Raw genomic sequence first — 15,493 nt, 5'->3', positions numbered from 1 at the left:
GGCAATCAACGTGGTCGAAACAAGGCCGTTGATTTGTTGGTCAGCTGGAGTTGTTCCTGCAGCAGATCCAATGATGGCGTGCTTCGACAGTGGTCGCGGCCGTGGATGGATCTAGTCGCCGAGATATAGCGACTTGGCAGAATACTACTAGGACATATTTTAACCCGATTTGATGGAGATAAGATGCCATTCCTTCACTGCGTTGAACTACGTTGCATTCTTAATTGGCAGCTCTGTCTCCCACGAGCGATCGCACGAGTCAGTAGTTTACCGGCACCCTGTGCCTACTTCCAAGTGGTCTCCAGCTTAGAGTATTTCTCCTGAGCATGATATCCCAGATCTTTGTAGATCGCGTGCTCACCTGGTAAGGATTAGCAGACTCGAATCAAGACATAACACCCGCAAAAGACACGGGATTGTCTCACCACCTAGCGACTCAACCCTCTCCTCATTTTCCTCCTCCATCTTTGACAGTTCTTCCTCAGGCTGCTCTTCTTCCGGTCTCTTGTCGCCTTCCTCAGCTGTCGCGGCTTTCCCGAGGTCTCCAGCTGCCGAACCAACCATCAGAAACTGGGCGTTCGGATAGTCAAGTAACTCGGGTCTGGCCGGTATCCAGCGAAGCTCTCCGAATTCCTCTAGAATGCTATAGTAGTGGTCAAGTCAGCACGGACTGTGCCCAATATGGTAAAAAGGCCACTAACCTCTCTGGATATTCTGGCTCCTTCGGAAGACGGGCAGACGGGGGACTAGGGAACTTTGGGTTTTTGGACTGCACAAGCCAGCTACCGCGTTCACTGAGTCCAAAATCCTCTTGAATTTCTCCAAGCCTCTCCGGCAGTGTGATATGGTAGACAATGTGCGTTGCTCGCTTGGTCGAGGTCATGGCATAAACACCCTCCGCATATGGTTTTGCCTCTGGAATCTCACGCGTACCACGAGTAGAAGTCTCATAAGTATCGCCAGCAATGAAATCTTCTTGCAGCTGTTTCACTGAAGCTCCCGCTTTCTCGACAAATCCCATCTCCCTGTCCTTTCCTGATCTTGGAAATCTCTTTTTCGGCAACATCATCAATCGACACTTTGCGCCGGAATCCACTGCCCCCCGTTCACTGTCCATTGATGCTCCCATTGGCGTCGGACGTAGTATAAAGAAACTCCGCGCTACATCCTGGACACCGTGCGCCTCTTCGACATTCACTCTACCGCGGTAGAAGAAGTAAATAATGCCCTTCTCGAGGATGTTCGATGGAACAATCTCTTCTCGTTTCTCAGTCGTCTTCAAACCGGCATCCATTTCGTCTGAAGAATCCTTCAGTTTGTTGTCCGGAACCTCACGACGCCCTTCAGGTTCCTCCTGGGTTTCTGCTCGAGCTTTGTCTTGAGGTTTCTCTAAATTATCCTGCGGTGATTCTTCTGCCTTAGCTTCAGGCTTTCGATCCTTCGCCCCTGGCCCATCCGCCCGCTTTTCATCTGACTGAACAGCCGGTTCTGGAATAGTTAGCATGGAGAGATGGGATCTTGTTTGCAATGCAACTCACTCGCTTCAGCTTCTACTTTCTCAGGTGTTTGAGGTTCTTCCTTCTCGACCCTCTCGGATTGTTCCTCAGTACTTTTCTTCTCCCTCTTTGGCTCAGGGGATTTATTAGTGGAACCTTTGCGCTTTGTGCTAAGGGGCCCTCTTCTCTTGATATCCGGAGCAGCTGCCATGGCCTCCTTCGCCTTTTGGGCAGCGTGACGGCTAGAAGTTCGCGTTGCCATTAGTGGATATGTACAGATCGGGAATATATGACACCAGTGTCAGTAGGAAGCGGTTTGTTTGTTTTCAGACCGAGGAGAGGAAATAGATGAAGATCGATCCTAGGGCTCAGTCAAGAGACGCGGACGCTGTGACGTCATTATCACCATAGGCCTAAACCCATCACGTGTAATGAAGCCATCCAAGGGGCTAGATTCTAAAATCTACCGCGCTGAGTAACAGGCCGTTTATTTAGAAACGGCCGATTTATATCACACAATCTCGCATTAATCTATGTCCATATCCTCCGGGGTAGGAAATCCATTCGTCATGTTAGCGCCGCTAGTATCCGTAGACACAGAGGCGTTGGATGAACTACTCAATCCTCGAGATCGTCTGGTGGTAACCTCTTCATCCGAGTCCAGATATCTTTCTTTAGGCAATTCCTCTTTTTTCCTCGCCCGTTTCGAGCTCAAACTAGGGCTCGCATATTGTGCATCGGTTACAAAGGCGGGCTCTCCGGACGGGGCAGTTCGGACGGGATTTGTGATAGTAGGCTTTCTTTTCCGGCCCCTCTTTGGACGGATTGATCCTGGATTGTCATGATCGGAGTTGCAGTACAACATTTCCATCGAAGAGATCAGGTCCTCCCAGTGTTTGCGCTGTCTTAGCTGCGCTGTTGACACCTCCGTTTCGGACGTAAGTTCCTCCTCTGGCTCCTCAATGGCATACGGTTTCACTACCTCACTTTTGAGACCAAATCCCGGAGTATCAGGAGGTAAGTCCTCAATGTCATATATTTCTGGTTCGTGAGCTTTAGGGATTTCTCCGTACTGTTGATCTTGGTCGGTTCGAGGAGCAGGCGTCGGGCTGCTTCCGCCCGGATTCTTGTAAGGTTGATACAGATCCGGGTTTTGGCCGTTTGCTCCCATAGTACCGAGGCCCCCAATATCCACAATAAGGGCAATCGAGTTGTTCGGGCGAGTGCAGTTGCACTGTAGAAGAAAGAGCAAAGTTCAGCTCCTGGTAATGATTATGGATCGGAGATATGTCGCATGGAAATTCCATAATAGACCAAGTACACACTCAGCTGAGTGCGAGGACCGTCAAACATGGTTTATCATCTCGTGCTTGAAGGCAGGGGGAGACCAGAGTGGTGGTTACGATCAACAATGTGAGCGATGTAGCTCTTGACCGCCTTGGGCGCCATTGGCCGGCGCTACTCGCTTATTCAATAAGTCCACGTTACCGCCATCCAAGGTGTCCTGTCCAGACCCCAGACTGTCAATAGAGACGCTTCCAGGCTACGTCTCTTTTTTCTTCTGCTCAATTGTCCTTGTGCAGTGGATGAGGTGGTCGCCTTTGTGATTCCTCTGTCTTTAGTGCGCGGAGCTTGCTTCTACTTCTACATGGTGCGGCTTCGGCCAACCCTTCTTCAAGATGCAATCCTCCCCAAACATGCTCACCAAGGTACGCCTACATCCCATTCCAATTTGCTTGATTCTCCCACTGCTAGACTCTAACTAGTATCTCCTGAATAGTTTGAGTCGAAATCTTCCCGCGCAAAGGGAATTGCCTTCCACCCCAAGCGGTCAGTCGAACAGCTTACCCCCTACTGATCGCACCGGTCTAATAACCCCGGTACAGGCCATGGATTCTCGTCTCTTTACATTCATCGACGATCCAACTATGGGATTACCGTATGGGAACACTCATCGACCGATTTGAGGAGCACGACGGCCCTGTTCGTGGCATTGACTTTCACCCTACGCAGCCCCTCTTTGTTTCCGGAGGTGACGACTACAAGATCAAGGTCTGGAACTACCAGACCAGGAGATGTCTTTTCACATTGAATGGTCATTTGGACTATGTGCGAACGGTGTTCTTCCACCCCGAGCTCCCATGGATTTTGTCTGCTTCGGACGACCAAACAATAAGGATCTGGAACTGGCAAAACAGGTCATTGAGTATGTCGAACTATAGCCGTCTGCCCTGACTGTTACTGAACTTTGATTTCTAGTCTGTACCATGACCGGCCATAACCACTACGTGATGTGCGCGCAATTCCACCCGACAGAAGACCTCATCGCTTCCGCCTCGCTAGATCAATCCGTCCGTATCTGGGACATTTCGGGACTGCGGAAGAAGCACTCGGCGCCGACCACGATGTCGTTCGAAGATCAGATGGCCCGGGCCAACAATGCACAGGCAGACATGTTCGGAAATACCGATGCAGTGGTGAAGTTCGTTTTGGAAGGCCACGATCGGGGTGTCAACTGGGTTGCCTTCCACCCGTCATTGCCCCTGATCGTCTCCGCGGGTGATGACCGCCTCATAAAGCTATGGAGAATGAGCGGTATGTTGCAAATGTGTCCAACTCTAATGTTATCAATGACACTAACTCGACTGAAGATACGAAGGCATGGGAAGTCGATACCTGCCGTGGCCATTTTCAGAACGCGTCCGCATGTCTTTTCCATCCTCACCAAGACCTTATACTCTCCGTTGGAGAAGACAAGACGATCCGTGCCTGGGACCTGAACAAAAGAACACCCGTCCAATCCTTCAAGCGGGATGTGGATCGGTTCTGGGTCATTGCCGCCCACCCAGAAATCAACCTATTTGCGGCAGGTCATGACACTGGAGTAATGGTCTTCAAGCTGGAGAGAGAGCGGCCCGCATCCGCTGTGTACCAGAACCAGTTGTTCTACATCACCAAAGAGAAGCACGTAAAGTCGTTCGACTTTGCGAAGAACGTTGAGTCGCCGTCCATGCTGTCATTGCGCAAACTGGGATCGCCCTGGGTGCCTCCTCGCACGCTATCTTACAATCCGGCCGAGCGTGCCGTACTTGTAACATCCCCGGCAGATGGGGGTGTGTATGAATTGATCAACCTCCCTCGAGATGCTACAGGCGCCATCGAACCCACAGACGTCAAGCGCGGCCAGGCGTCCTCGGCTGTTTTTGTCGCGCGTAACAGATTCGCTGTCTTCAGCCAGGCCAACCAGCAGGTGGATATCAAAGACTTGAGCAATTCTACGACCAAGTCCATTAAGCCTCCGGCTGGAACCACTGATATCTACTTTGGCGGAACTGGCAGCCTTCTCTTCATCACACCTACCTCTGTCGTGCTGTTTGATATCCAGCAGAAGAAGCAACTAGCGGAATTGGCTGTGAGCGGCGTCAAGTACGTTGTATGGTCAAACGATGGGCTCTATGCAGCATTGCTCAGCAAGCACAACGTCACCATTGTCACAAAGACTTTGGAGCAAGTGAGCAGTTTACACGAGACTATCCGTATTAAAAGCGCGGCTTGGGATGACGCTGGCGTCCTTCTTTACTCCACCTTGAACCACGTGAAGTACTCTCTTTTGAACGGGTAAGCCTCCTTACTAGTGCTTCTAAAAAGCTACAGATTGAGCTAACTCTACCGTAGTGACAATGGTATCATCCGGACTTTGGATCAGACAGTTTATCTGGTCAAGGTCAAAGGCCGAAGCGTCTATTGCCTGGATCGGAATGCTAAACCAAGAACCTTGGAAATTGATCCCACCGAATACCGCTTTAAGCTCGCCCTTGTTAAGAGGAACTACGATGAGATGCTGCAAATCATAAAGACATCCAGCTTGGTCGGTCAGAGTATCATCTCCTATTTGCAGAAGAAGGGCTATCCGGAAATTGCTCTCCAGTTCGTCCAAGACCCTCAGACACGTTTCGAGCTTGCGTTGGAGTGCGGTAACCTGGACGTCGCAATCGAGATGGCTAGAGAGCTGGACCGTCCCAACCTGTGGAACCGGCTTGGTATCGAGGCACTGGCACATGGAAACCATCAGATCGTGGAAATGGCTTACCAGAAACAACGAAACTTTGATAAGCTGTCGTTCCTTTACCTGTCTATTGGTGATCAGGAGAAGCTGTCAAGGATGGCGAAGATCGCGGAGCACCGCGGGGACTTCACCTCCCGCTTCCAGAATGCCATTTACCGGGGCGATGTTGAGGATAGGATTCAGATGTTCAAAGAGGTGGATCTCTGTAAGTTGAAACTTGTTCTAACCTATACAAAGTGGAGCTCTTCTAACCACATTCAGACCCCCTTGCATACCTCACTGCCAAGGCTCATGGATTGACTGAGGAAGCCGAATCCATCCTCGAGGTGGTTGGTCTAAGTGAAGACCAAGTCTCCCTCCCGACTATTGAAGCTCCTCCACAGATACCGCAACCTATTGTTGCCACCTACAAGGCAAGCTGGCCCGTCAAGGCTGCTGCACACTCATCGTTTGAGAAAGCCTTGCTTGGGGAAGTTAGCGCAGGCGATGAAGAAGCCGCTGAACTGGGCTTCGAGCCTGAAGAAGAAGGCGCTGTTACTGCGGGTGAAGCTCTAGAAGATGAGGATGAAGACGCTGCTGGTTGGGATATGGGCGACGAAATTAACGTCGAGGAAGACGTTGACTTTGTCAATGTTGACAGCGCCGAAGCAGGAGCTGGCAGCGTTGAAGCCGATCTCTGGGCTCGTAACTCTCCTTTGGCAGCCGATCATGTTGCTGCTGGTTCTTTCGATACCGCGATGCAGCTTCTCAACCGCCAAGTTGGAGCTGTTCACTTTGCTCCTCTCAAGCCTAGGTTCCTCGAAATTTTCAAAGCCTCCAAGACCTATCTTTCTGCAACTCCCGGCCTCCCCCCGCTTGTCAACTATGTTCGACGAACTGTTGACGAAACTGACAGCCGGAAAGTGCTGCCCGCCATCCCCAGGGACCTTGAAACTATTGCTAGTGTCGACTTGCAAGAGGGTTACGCCGCCATGAGAGCTAACAAGTTGGAGGACGGTGTTAAGATCTTCAAGAACATCCTCTACTCGGTTCTTGTAAACGTTGTTTCGTCCGAGGCGGAGGTTGAGCAAGCAAAGAAGATCATTGCAACTTCTCGAGAATATATCCTTGCAATGACTATTGAGTTAGAACGCCGAGCTCTTTCAACAGATACGCCCGAGGGACTCAAGCGAAGCCTTGAGCTTTCTGCCTACTTCACTATTCCCAAGCTGGAGGTTGCCCACAGGCAACTGGCTCTCATGGCAGCAATGAAACTTGCGTTTACTCACAAGAACTACTCGTCTGCCCTCAGCTTCGCCAACCGCATGCTGGCCAATGGTGGTTCTGCTAAGCTCTTGGATCAGGTTAGTTTTTTTATTCTATCATTTGGGTTTTGGTTTGTCTGAATTAGGTTCTAACTTTTTATTGCAGGCTAAGAAGGTCAAGGCTCAATGCGAGCGTAACCCTCAGGATAGTATTGAGATTGAATTCGACCAGTTTGCGGAGTTCGACATTTGCGCGGCGTCCCATACGCCTATCTATAGCGGATCCCCCAGCGTCTCAGATCCGTTCACCGGTGCCAAATATCATGAACAATATAAGGGTAGCGTCGATCGGATATCTGAAGTGACTGAAATTGGCGCGCCGGCGAGTGGACTGCGGTTGTATGTCCCTAGCCAACTCTAATCCCCTGACGACGTGTGATGGGTTATGCTTAAAGATAGAAAAGTGGACTTCTATCTTCTTATGGACTTAATCATGGTCCTAAGGTCTGTTACATAGATATATGGATCTGTTGCCTGTCTTCTATAATTCTTGAGCGTTGTAATTAAATAGTTTTTTATGCGAATGCAATGCATGTAAGCAAGGATTGGGAGATGTCTAGTCTATCTATTGTACACTCCACGTAAAAGATACATAATTCATGGCAGAAAGCCTCTCACAGCTCAGGCCGGTACACACCCAGCAAGCAAACCTCACTCATACCCAGTGATTAGACTCAATCACACCTCCCATCCTTCCACCCATCCTTCCACCTTTCTTCCCAAAAACGACAATCGAATTCCTTCTTCCCCAGCTTTCGATTCACTTCATTATGCGCCTCGCACATCCAATTCCCAAACTCACTTCTCCCGCCGAGTCGCGGCTGGTTCTTACCACTTGGCTCCGCCATCCAGTTCCGGAAATCGTCTGCGCAGACCCAGCATGGATATAACTTTGACAACAATGTGAGGAACGACTTCATCTCGGTCTGTTCGCTTGGTGAGGCCTTTTCGGGGTATGTCGCTGTGAGACTGTGAAGGAGGGTCCAGGTTGAGCGGCCGAGGGCTTCGACGTCAGGTGGGCATTCGGTGCTGGCGCCGGTGCTATTACTCTGAGATTGGGGCTGAGTGGTCGTCGTGGTGGAAGCGGCGGCCGTTGAGGCTTTGGATTTTTTTGTCAAGTTACGCCATGCGGCGGCGGAAGTGCAGAGACGGCATCTGTTCAAGGGATGTCTCACGTTAGTGGTTTATTTTTTCATGTCTCCATTTGTATTGTGTTGGAAAAATCCAGGGGAAATGCATAGCTTGTATCTGAACAAGACGTACGGTTTCCCATTCTTGTCTAGGACGTATGATTTCCCGTCCTCATCGCGCCGTATCACCGGCAACTTCGAGCCATCATTCTTGTTATCAGAGGATGATGATGGGCTCTCTGGGGTTCCTGTTGTGGTATGGGGGAAGAGTGTCGTAGGATTTGGCCGCGAATGCGGTTGCGACTGCGGCTCGTCTGCCATGGTCTCTATCTGTATATGAGCGGCGAATTGCGTGAGTTATCTGTTGACTCTGTGAGTGAGTGTCTAGAAGATCACAGTCGTATTTTCTATAGCTAATTCTGATTCAATAGTTATTAAGCTGCTGGCGGACGTTTATAGATGGGGCTCAGAAAGAGTCGAGGACAATAAGCTGTGGCTTTGTCAGCGGCACCCAAGGCCGATTCGAACCGAGCCGCATCTAGTGGAGGATCCGAGGCCATTCCGGAGCATTATTGCTGTAGACGCTATGTCAGGATTGGCGGGAAGACAGCTTGAAGATTATTGACCTTTTTGACTTAATACTAACTTATACGATTCTTATTTGTTATCGACTAATTTCAGCCTGGCTACAGCTTGTTCACTGGCATTCTGGTTAAGCTCCCTTCAAGCTCCTTTCCGTATCCAGCACGTGTTCTCGAAGCTCCGCGCGGGTTTGATATTACAGCCTCTCGCGACAACGCCATTTATAGAGCCACAAGTTTATTGAAAGGCGCGAAACATGTCTCCACGATATACCGTCGCCGATTCTGATTCAGAGTCAGAGCCTGACCAGTCGGCGACACCGCCGCACCCCTCCGACAAGGAACTGGAGAGAGCTTTACGCGAGGCAGTCGCCAGAATCTTCAAGACAGGCAAGATGGAGGAATTGACGGTTAAACGCGTTCGATTGGCGGCTGAGAAAGCTTTAAAATTACAAGAAGGCTTCTTTAAATCGAATGACGATTGGAAAGCCAGGAGCGACACGATAATTAAAGATGAAGTGGTAGGTGATCGTTCAAAGACGTATATAGGATGCGTACTGATTTTCGACGCGTCTGTAGGAAGCACAAGATGCCGCAGCGCAGGATTCAGACGCAGACGAGGGGGGAAACAAGAGAGCAAAAACGTTCCCCTCAAAGCCTACTAAACGAGCCAAACCAATGGCCTCCTCGAAATCCCGTAAACGCCGCAAGACGAGTACAGAGAGCGATGGAAATAGCGATGGAAATAGCGATGTTGATGACGAGGATACAGAGGGCGTGACAACCACAGAAACAAAGCTTAAAACAACGCCGAAACCCGAGTCTAGCTTGGCCAAGAAAAAGGCTGCAGATGACTCTAATGCAAGTAGTAAAAACACAAAGTCATCGAAACCAGAGGCAGAAGCGGATGGCGATTCAGAGAGTGAGATGTCAGTTGTCTTAGATGAAGAGCCTCAACCAAAGCGTCAACGACAAAAAAAGAGCACCGGGACGACATCTGCAAAGGGGAGGAAGAAGGCGCCCACGAAAGCAAAGGATGCGGACGTTGATCCCAACCAGGCAGAGATCAAACGCCTGCAAGGTTGGCTGATCAAGTGTGGTATCCGTAAAATGTGGGCACGGGAACTGGCTCCATACGATACACCCAAGGCGAAGATCAAGCATCTCAAGGACATGCTGAAAGACGTGGGTATGGAAGGGCGGTACTCGTTGGAGAAGGCCAGGCAGATCAAGGAGGAACGTGAACTGCGGGAGGACCTTGAGATGGTTCAAGAAGGAGCGAAGCGCTGGGGTAAAGACACTGCAAATGATGACAGTGACAGCGGTCGTCGTCGGCGCATGAATCGAGGCCGAAAGGCCCTCGCATTCCTAGAGAGTGATGGAGAAGAAACCGATTGATGTTGCACAACCACATGCTCTTGCAATGCTGTCGAAATGTCTCCAAATTATGCAAAGTATAACGTCCGTATGACTGAAGAGCTAGTAGGGGCACAATATGACCTGCGTCAAGTGTCCAGCGCATCACTTCCCCAGCTTTGATCCGCTCATGCGTTGGGCAGCCAAACTGAAGACGGCGACGGATGATATGAACAGAACAAGGTTGTAAAACTGTAATGGAGTTAGTGGGTATTTCTCAGACCATCATGGAGATGAGCGTACTGCATTTCGTGAGTATTCATTTTCTTCCGCTTCGGATCTGGCCTCGACGAATAGACGCCGTAAATTGGGGAGGTTCGCCTGTAAACGGTATGAGAGAGGAGCCTTCGTATTTGAATAGAAGAAGTCATTTCAGGACTTCAATCAACTCACCATGGATTGTTGTGGACAGGGGAAGGAAAAGGAGATGGAAATGAGGCAGCGCGACTCCGGAGTCTGGTGTGGTTGAGATCGGCCGCTTTGTGGACAACCAACTCTTTTCGGTCCAGACCGACCTCACATCTCCCCCAGCTCCATCTGTCGACTCTTCTACCCCCTGTTGTTGTCGTTGTTGTTCCTTCTTCCTTTTAAACCCTATATCGGGGATATAATGACAGAATAATTAGCTAGGCGCCCTTACTGCTCAGTACCGTCCCCTCGCAGCTCGCTCCAGGCAGTCCACATATCTCTGAAGCAAACTTCCCCGTTGCCCAACTCCCCCGCAGTGGTTGGCAGCACTACGACTTTGCTTCTTCACCCCAGTCTGCATTGAATTTGCGGAGGCGCGACTTTGTCGTCGCTGAAGCCCGTCCTCAGCCATGGCGATGAACAGAATTCGCGGCGCCTTTGCGGTGCCCAGAAAAGGAGAGACGTTCGAGTTGCGAGCCGGTCTTGTGTATGAGTTCCCCTCTGCAGCCTGGCATTACTCTCGATACTAATGGCTCAATAGCTCACAGTACGCCTACGAGAGGTATGTCTCACGTTTATGCGATTGATGCCCAGTTCCTTTCGGCTTCCGAATAGTTTCTGATTACCGTTGCAGAAAGGAGGCGATTCAGAAGACGATCATGGCCATGACTCTAGGAAAGGATGTATCCGCTCTTTTCCCCGATGTCCTCAAGAATATTGCGACCTCCGACTTGGAGCAGAAGAAGCTGGTATACCTTTATCTGATGTGAGGAATCAAACTTTGCCAATCCGCACGACTACCGACTAATACCCGGTTCCCGTGAGACAGGAATTACGCCAAATCACATCCTGACCTCTGTATCCTTGCCGTAAACACCTTCGTACAAGACTCCGAGGACCCAAATCCGCTCATTAGGGCACTCGCCATCCGGACAATGGGGTGTATCCGAGTGGATAAGATGATTGATTATATGGAAGAGCCACTTCGAAAGACGCTGCGGGACGAGTCGCCGTACGTACGAAAGACCGCTGCTATCTGTGTTGCCAAGCTATTCGACTTGGGACCAGCCATGTGCTTGGAGAATGGATTCCTTGAAATGCTTCAAGAGATGATTGGCGACCCGAATCCAATGGTTGTGGCCAATTCGGTAACGGCTCTTTCTGAGATTCATCATGCTGCACCGGAGACTCAGGCCCTTCAAGTAACCCCAAACACTCTACGGAAGCTCCTGATGGCGTTGAACGAGTGCACTGAGTGGGGCCGAGTCACAATCCTCACGACACTGTCTGAGTACAGAACCAGCGCTGTAAACGAAGCAGAGCAGATCTGCGAGCGAGTTGCACCCCAGTTCCAGCACGCAAACCCTAGTGTGGTTCTCGCTGCTGTCAAAACAGTCTTCTTGCATATGAAAATAATCAATGCGGAGCTATCGAAAAACTACCTCAAGAAGATGGCCCCTCCGCTAGGTATTCCGAGTGTTCTCTGGTGTTTAATATTGAACTGCTAATGAATGTTTCAGTGACCTTAGTATCATCTGCTCCCGAAGTGCAATATGTCGCCTTACGCAATATCGATCTTTTGCTCCAAAAGCAGCCGGACATCCTTAACAAAGAGCTCCGCGTTTTTTTCTGCAAGTACAACGACCCACCTTATGTCAAGTTTCAAAAGCTCGAAATCATGGTGCGGATAGCCAACGACCGAAACTTCGACCAGCTACTAGCAGAACTGAGGGAGTACGCCCTGGAGGTGGACATGGATTTCGTCCGCCGCGCGGTCAAGGCGATTGGCCAGGTTGCAATCAAGATCGAAAGCGCTTGTGAGAAGTGTGTCAATACTTTGCTCGATCTGATCAACACCAAGGTCAACTACGTGGTGCAGGAAGCCATTGTGGTGATCAAGGATATCTTCCGTAAATACCCCGGCTACGAAGGAATCATTCCAACGCTTTGCAAGTGCATCGATGAATTAGATGAGCCGAATGCCCGGGCCGCCCTCATCTGGATTGTTGGGGAGTATGCTGAAAAAATTAGCAATGCAGGCGATATCTTGGCGGGATTCGTCGAAGGTTTCAATGAGGAATTTTCTCAGGTTTGTTCAATCCACATCTTGCGCAAGCCGAGCAGTCATATTAACGGACAATGGCAGACTCAGCTGCAAATCCTGACTGCTGTCGTGAAGCTGTTCCTGAAACGCCCTGATAAGGCTCAAGGGCTAGTGCAGAAAGTTCTTCAGGCGGCAACGGCGGAGAACGACAACCCCGATGTCCGTGACCGAGCCTATGTCTACTGGCGCTTATTATCAAATACCAGTGACCCAGATGCTGCTAGGAACATTGTGCTCTCCAAAAAGCCTCCAATTGTTACCACTATCCATTCCCTTCCTCCTGCTCTTCTCGAGCAACTTCTTACTGAGCTTTCCACATTGGCTTCTGTTTACCACATGCCTCCCGAGCAGTTCGTTGGCCAGGGCCGTTTTGGTGCGGACGCTGTTCAGAAGGCTGCCATTGAGTACGTCTACGTATGCCTCTCACTGTAGTATGTATGCTAATGCACCTATCTAGGGAACAACTCCAGAATGCGCGCGAAAACCCGCTGGCTGCTGCCGCGGCGGCGGCAGTTGATGGCACGGCCGCTCCGCAGCAGCAGAACAATGTGGAGAACCTTCTGGATATCGATTTCGATGGCACTGCGCCTGCATCTGCTCACAAGGAACCAGGCGGTGGTGTGTCTGGTCTGGATGGTTTAGCTGGCACCCCCGTCCGTGTTGACTCTCCTGCAGGTGGTGCACCTTCAGGGAGCAATAACCTGGACGACCTCCTTGGCGTTTTTGGGGACAATGTCCAGTCCTCTACAGGCGCACATGCGCCTCCCACTGGTGGTGCGGGCGCTGACCTTCTCAATGGCTTTTCTGGGTTGGATCTTTCCGGCAACATGTCTTCACCGCCACCTGCGTCACAGTCCAGCCAGCCGAAGAAAACTAATGAGGACATCTTATCATTGTTCTAAAGGGTGAAAATTTGAGCGTTCTTGTTTTCCGGGGATAGAAGCTCCTACTCTGGCTGAAACGGTGTCAGCAAGTACCTGGTTGGCCCAGAATCCTTCGTTAATTTCGACCATTCGATTGTTCGTTCCATTGGTGGCACTATTATATCTTCTTCATGTATCTTCCTCTGTATATCGCATTCTATCTGAGCATCTTCCTGTGGTGTCTGAAGCCGCCAATGGAAATTTAGACTTGTTGAAAAAACATTCTAATGTTCAAATTACTTAGAGCACGATCCCAAGCCAAAATCATCTACAATTACTGCCAACTTTTGTTACCCTGGGTTTCGATATTCCACCCATCTCCAAATGTACTATATTATTAATCCCGTATTTCCTTCTTTACGTTTCTGAGAATCCTCCCGTTTCCCGACCCGTAACTGTGGGACCTGGGACGGCAAACCCAATGCCGAGTTGAGAAGACGTGGACCAGATAAATAGATCGCCTAGGCTCAGATCCCAATCTGCCTCCTAATTAACCTCACGAGTGCATTCCTACTTTCAGGATCATTTGCAGGATCATTATTCCCCTATTACCAATTTTCACCATGGCGCAGCAGGACTACAAATTCGAAGGATGGATGGGTCTAGACAAGAATGCCGCCGATGGCAACATGGTCTGGCAGGAGTTTGAGCCCAAGGAATGGGAGGAAACAGATGTCGATATCAAGATCACGCACTGCGGTATCTGCGGGTCTGATTTACATACTCTCCGAAGTGGCTGGGTGAGTGGACTCAAGTTTGATTACCAAGGAGGCATCTCTAAAGGGGGGTATCGGAGGATGCAGACAGGGGAGCAATATATAAAAGAGTCCATTACTAACTTGTTCACACAGAGGCCCGCTCTTTATCCGTGCTGTGTAGGTCACGAGATTGTTGGTACTGCCGTCCGTGTTGGATCCAAGGCCGTCGGGGGCATCAAATTAGGAGACCGCGTTGGTGTCGGTGCGCAGAGCGACGCTTGTGTGGGCCGATTCGGCGACTGCCCCGAGTGTGCAATGGGCTGGGAGAACTACTGCTCGCACAAATTTGTCTCTACCTACAACAGCGTCCATTTCAATGGGGGAAAGTCCTATGGTGGATATGCCCTGTACAACCGCTGTCCTTCCCACTTTGTGGTCAAGATCCCGGATGCCGTACCCTCTGCTGAGGCCGCTCCAATGCTTTGTGGTGGTGTCACGCTCTATAGCCCATTGAAGCATAACAACTGTGGGCCTGGAAAGCGTGTTGGTATTATCGGCGTCGGAGGTCTTGGGCACTTCGGCGTGCTCTTTGCCAAGGCTCTGGGCGCTGATAAGGTTGTTGCTATCTCACGTAAGAACGGTAAGAGTGAGGATGCACTGAAGATGGGCGCTGATCAGTATATTGCTACCGATGATGAGCCGGACTGGGCTACAAAATACGCTCGTTCTTTGGACTTGATTGTATGCACCGTGTCCTCGACTAAGGTATGCACCTATCAAATTGATGCTAGTTCCTGTGCAGAGACATTGACTTTAAACAAGATGCCCTTGGCCGAATACGTGGGCCTGCTTGCAACGAACGGCAGCTTCGTTCAAGTTGGACTACCGGAAGACGGAGTGCTCAATGCACCTGTGGCAAACTTAAGGCGCCGCCTTAAGATGGAAAGCTCTCTCGTTGGAAGTCCCAATGAAATCAGGGAAATGTTTGCCTTAGTTGCGGAGAAAGGCATCAAGCCATGGATTGAAACGGTCCCGATGAAGGACGCCAACAAGGCGATTGTTGATATGCACGAGGGCAAAGCTCGATACCGCTACGTGCTAGTCAACGAGGAGCATTAGAAGGAGACATCACGACTATTCCGTAAATGATTTATGCAATTTAGAAAACATTATGAAGATGAACAAATGATGAAGACGAGGCTGGGTATGTAGGTCCCGTGACTAGTTCGGTCACGAAATACCACGTGAGAAGCGAAGCGGAGAATTGGGCGAACTCCGGCCAACAGCTTTAGCACGTGATTCGTATCGCCGCTGTCGGAAGCGCTATTCCCAGTACGGTACACCCCGCGATTATTCTTTCTGGATAG

The 15,493-nt window shown here is 50.3% G+C and overlaps 7 protein-coding genes across 7 annotated transcripts, besides 1 other annotated feature; 4 read left to right on the top strand and 3 right to left on the bottom strand.

Annotated features, from left to right (window-relative positions):
- Positions 1-15,493: part of a sequence feature (contig 1.51 915..1114266(-1)) that runs on past both edges of the window.
- Positions 171-1,811, bottom strand: ANIA_03024 (uncharacterized protein). The gene is made up of 4 exons (XM_655536.2): positions 1,539-1,811; positions 702-1,488; positions 426-643; positions 171-361 (listed from the first exon to the last, which is right to left on the bottom strand). The coding sequence occupies exons 1-4, from the start codon at positions 1,756-1,758 to the stop codon at positions 285-287; spliced, it is 1,302 nt and encodes a 433-aa protein (XP_660628.2). The 5' UTR covers positions 1,759-1,811; the 3' UTR covers positions 171-284.
- Positions 2,023-2,849, bottom strand: ANIA_03025 (uncharacterized protein; the record flags this gene model as incomplete). The annotated part of the gene is made up of 2 exons (XM_655537.1): positions 2,023-2,730; positions 2,811-2,849. 2 exons carry the CDS (start codon positions 2,847-2,849, stop codon positions 2,023-2,025), a joined length of 747 nt encoding a protein of 248 aa, XP_660629.1.
- Positions 3,194-7,227, top strand: ANIA_03026 (coatomer subunit alpha; the record flags this gene model as incomplete). Its single annotated transcript, XM_655538.2, has 8 exons — positions 3,194-3,205; positions 3,277-3,326; positions 3,383-3,702; positions 3,756-4,091; positions 4,148-5,114; positions 5,172-5,767; positions 5,824-6,905; positions 6,973-7,227. 8 exons carry the CDS (start codon positions 3,194-3,196, stop codon positions 7,225-7,227), a joined length of 3,618 nt encoding a protein of 1,205 aa, XP_660630.2.
- ANIA_03027 (flavin-linked sulfhydryl oxidase) lies at positions 7,541-8,317 on the bottom strand (the record flags this gene model as incomplete). The annotated part of the gene is made up of 2 exons (XM_655539.1): positions 7,541-8,021; positions 8,130-8,317. 2 exons carry the CDS (start codon positions 8,315-8,317, stop codon positions 7,541-7,543), a joined length of 669 nt encoding a protein of 222 aa, XP_660631.1.
- Positions 8,835-9,975, top strand: ANIA_03028 (putative transcriptional regulator; the record flags this gene model as incomplete). Its single annotated transcript, XM_655540.1, has 2 exons — positions 8,835-9,098; positions 9,157-9,975. 2 exons carry the CDS (start codon positions 8,835-8,837, stop codon positions 9,973-9,975), a joined length of 1,083 nt encoding a protein of 360 aa, XP_660632.1.
- ANIA_03029 (putative AP-1 adaptor complex subunit beta) lies at positions 10,812-13,642 on the top strand (the record flags this gene model as incomplete). The annotated part of the gene is made up of 6 exons (XM_655541.2): positions 10,812-10,888; positions 10,943-10,963; positions 11,036-11,167; positions 11,231-11,868; positions 11,922-12,909; positions 12,963-13,642. 6 exons carry the CDS (start codon positions 10,812-10,814, stop codon positions 13,405-13,407), a joined length of 2,301 nt encoding a protein of 766 aa, XP_660633.1. The 3' UTR covers positions 13,408-13,642.
- On the top strand, positions 13,992-15,245 carry ANIA_03030 (NAD(P)-dependent alcohol dehydrogenase; the record flags this gene model as incomplete). Its single annotated transcript, XM_655542.1, has 3 exons — positions 13,992-14,168; positions 14,280-14,891; positions 14,949-15,245. 3 exons carry the CDS (start codon positions 13,992-13,994, stop codon positions 15,243-15,245), a joined length of 1,086 nt encoding a protein of 361 aa, XP_660634.1.

This window comes from Aspergillus nidulans, chromosome VI, assembly GCF_000011425.1.
Source record: "Aspergillus nidulans FGSC A4 chromosome VI".
Lineage (NCBI taxonomy): Eukaryota > Fungi > Ascomycota > Eurotiomycetes > Eurotiales > Aspergillaceae > Aspergillus > Aspergillus nidulans.
The sequence above is the reverse complement of the archived record's forward strand: the minus strand, read 5'-3'. Positions and strand labels throughout refer to the sequence as shown.

Excerpts from the sequence above, each read along its gene's own strand:
- ANIA_03024 (XM_655536.2), bottom strand. The coding sequence starts at position 1,758 with ATGGCAACGCGAACTTCTAGCCGTCACGCTGCCCAAAAGGCGAAGGAG. Across the intron at positions 1,489-1,538 it reads GAAAGTAGAAGCTGAAGCGA|AACCGGCTGTTCAGTCAGAT; the intron begins GTGAGTTGCATT and ends TAACTATTCCAG. Across the intron at positions 644-701 it reads GAGCCAGAATATCCAGAGAG|CATTCTAGAGGAATTCGGAG; the intron begins GTTAGTGGCCTT and ends CCACTACTATAG.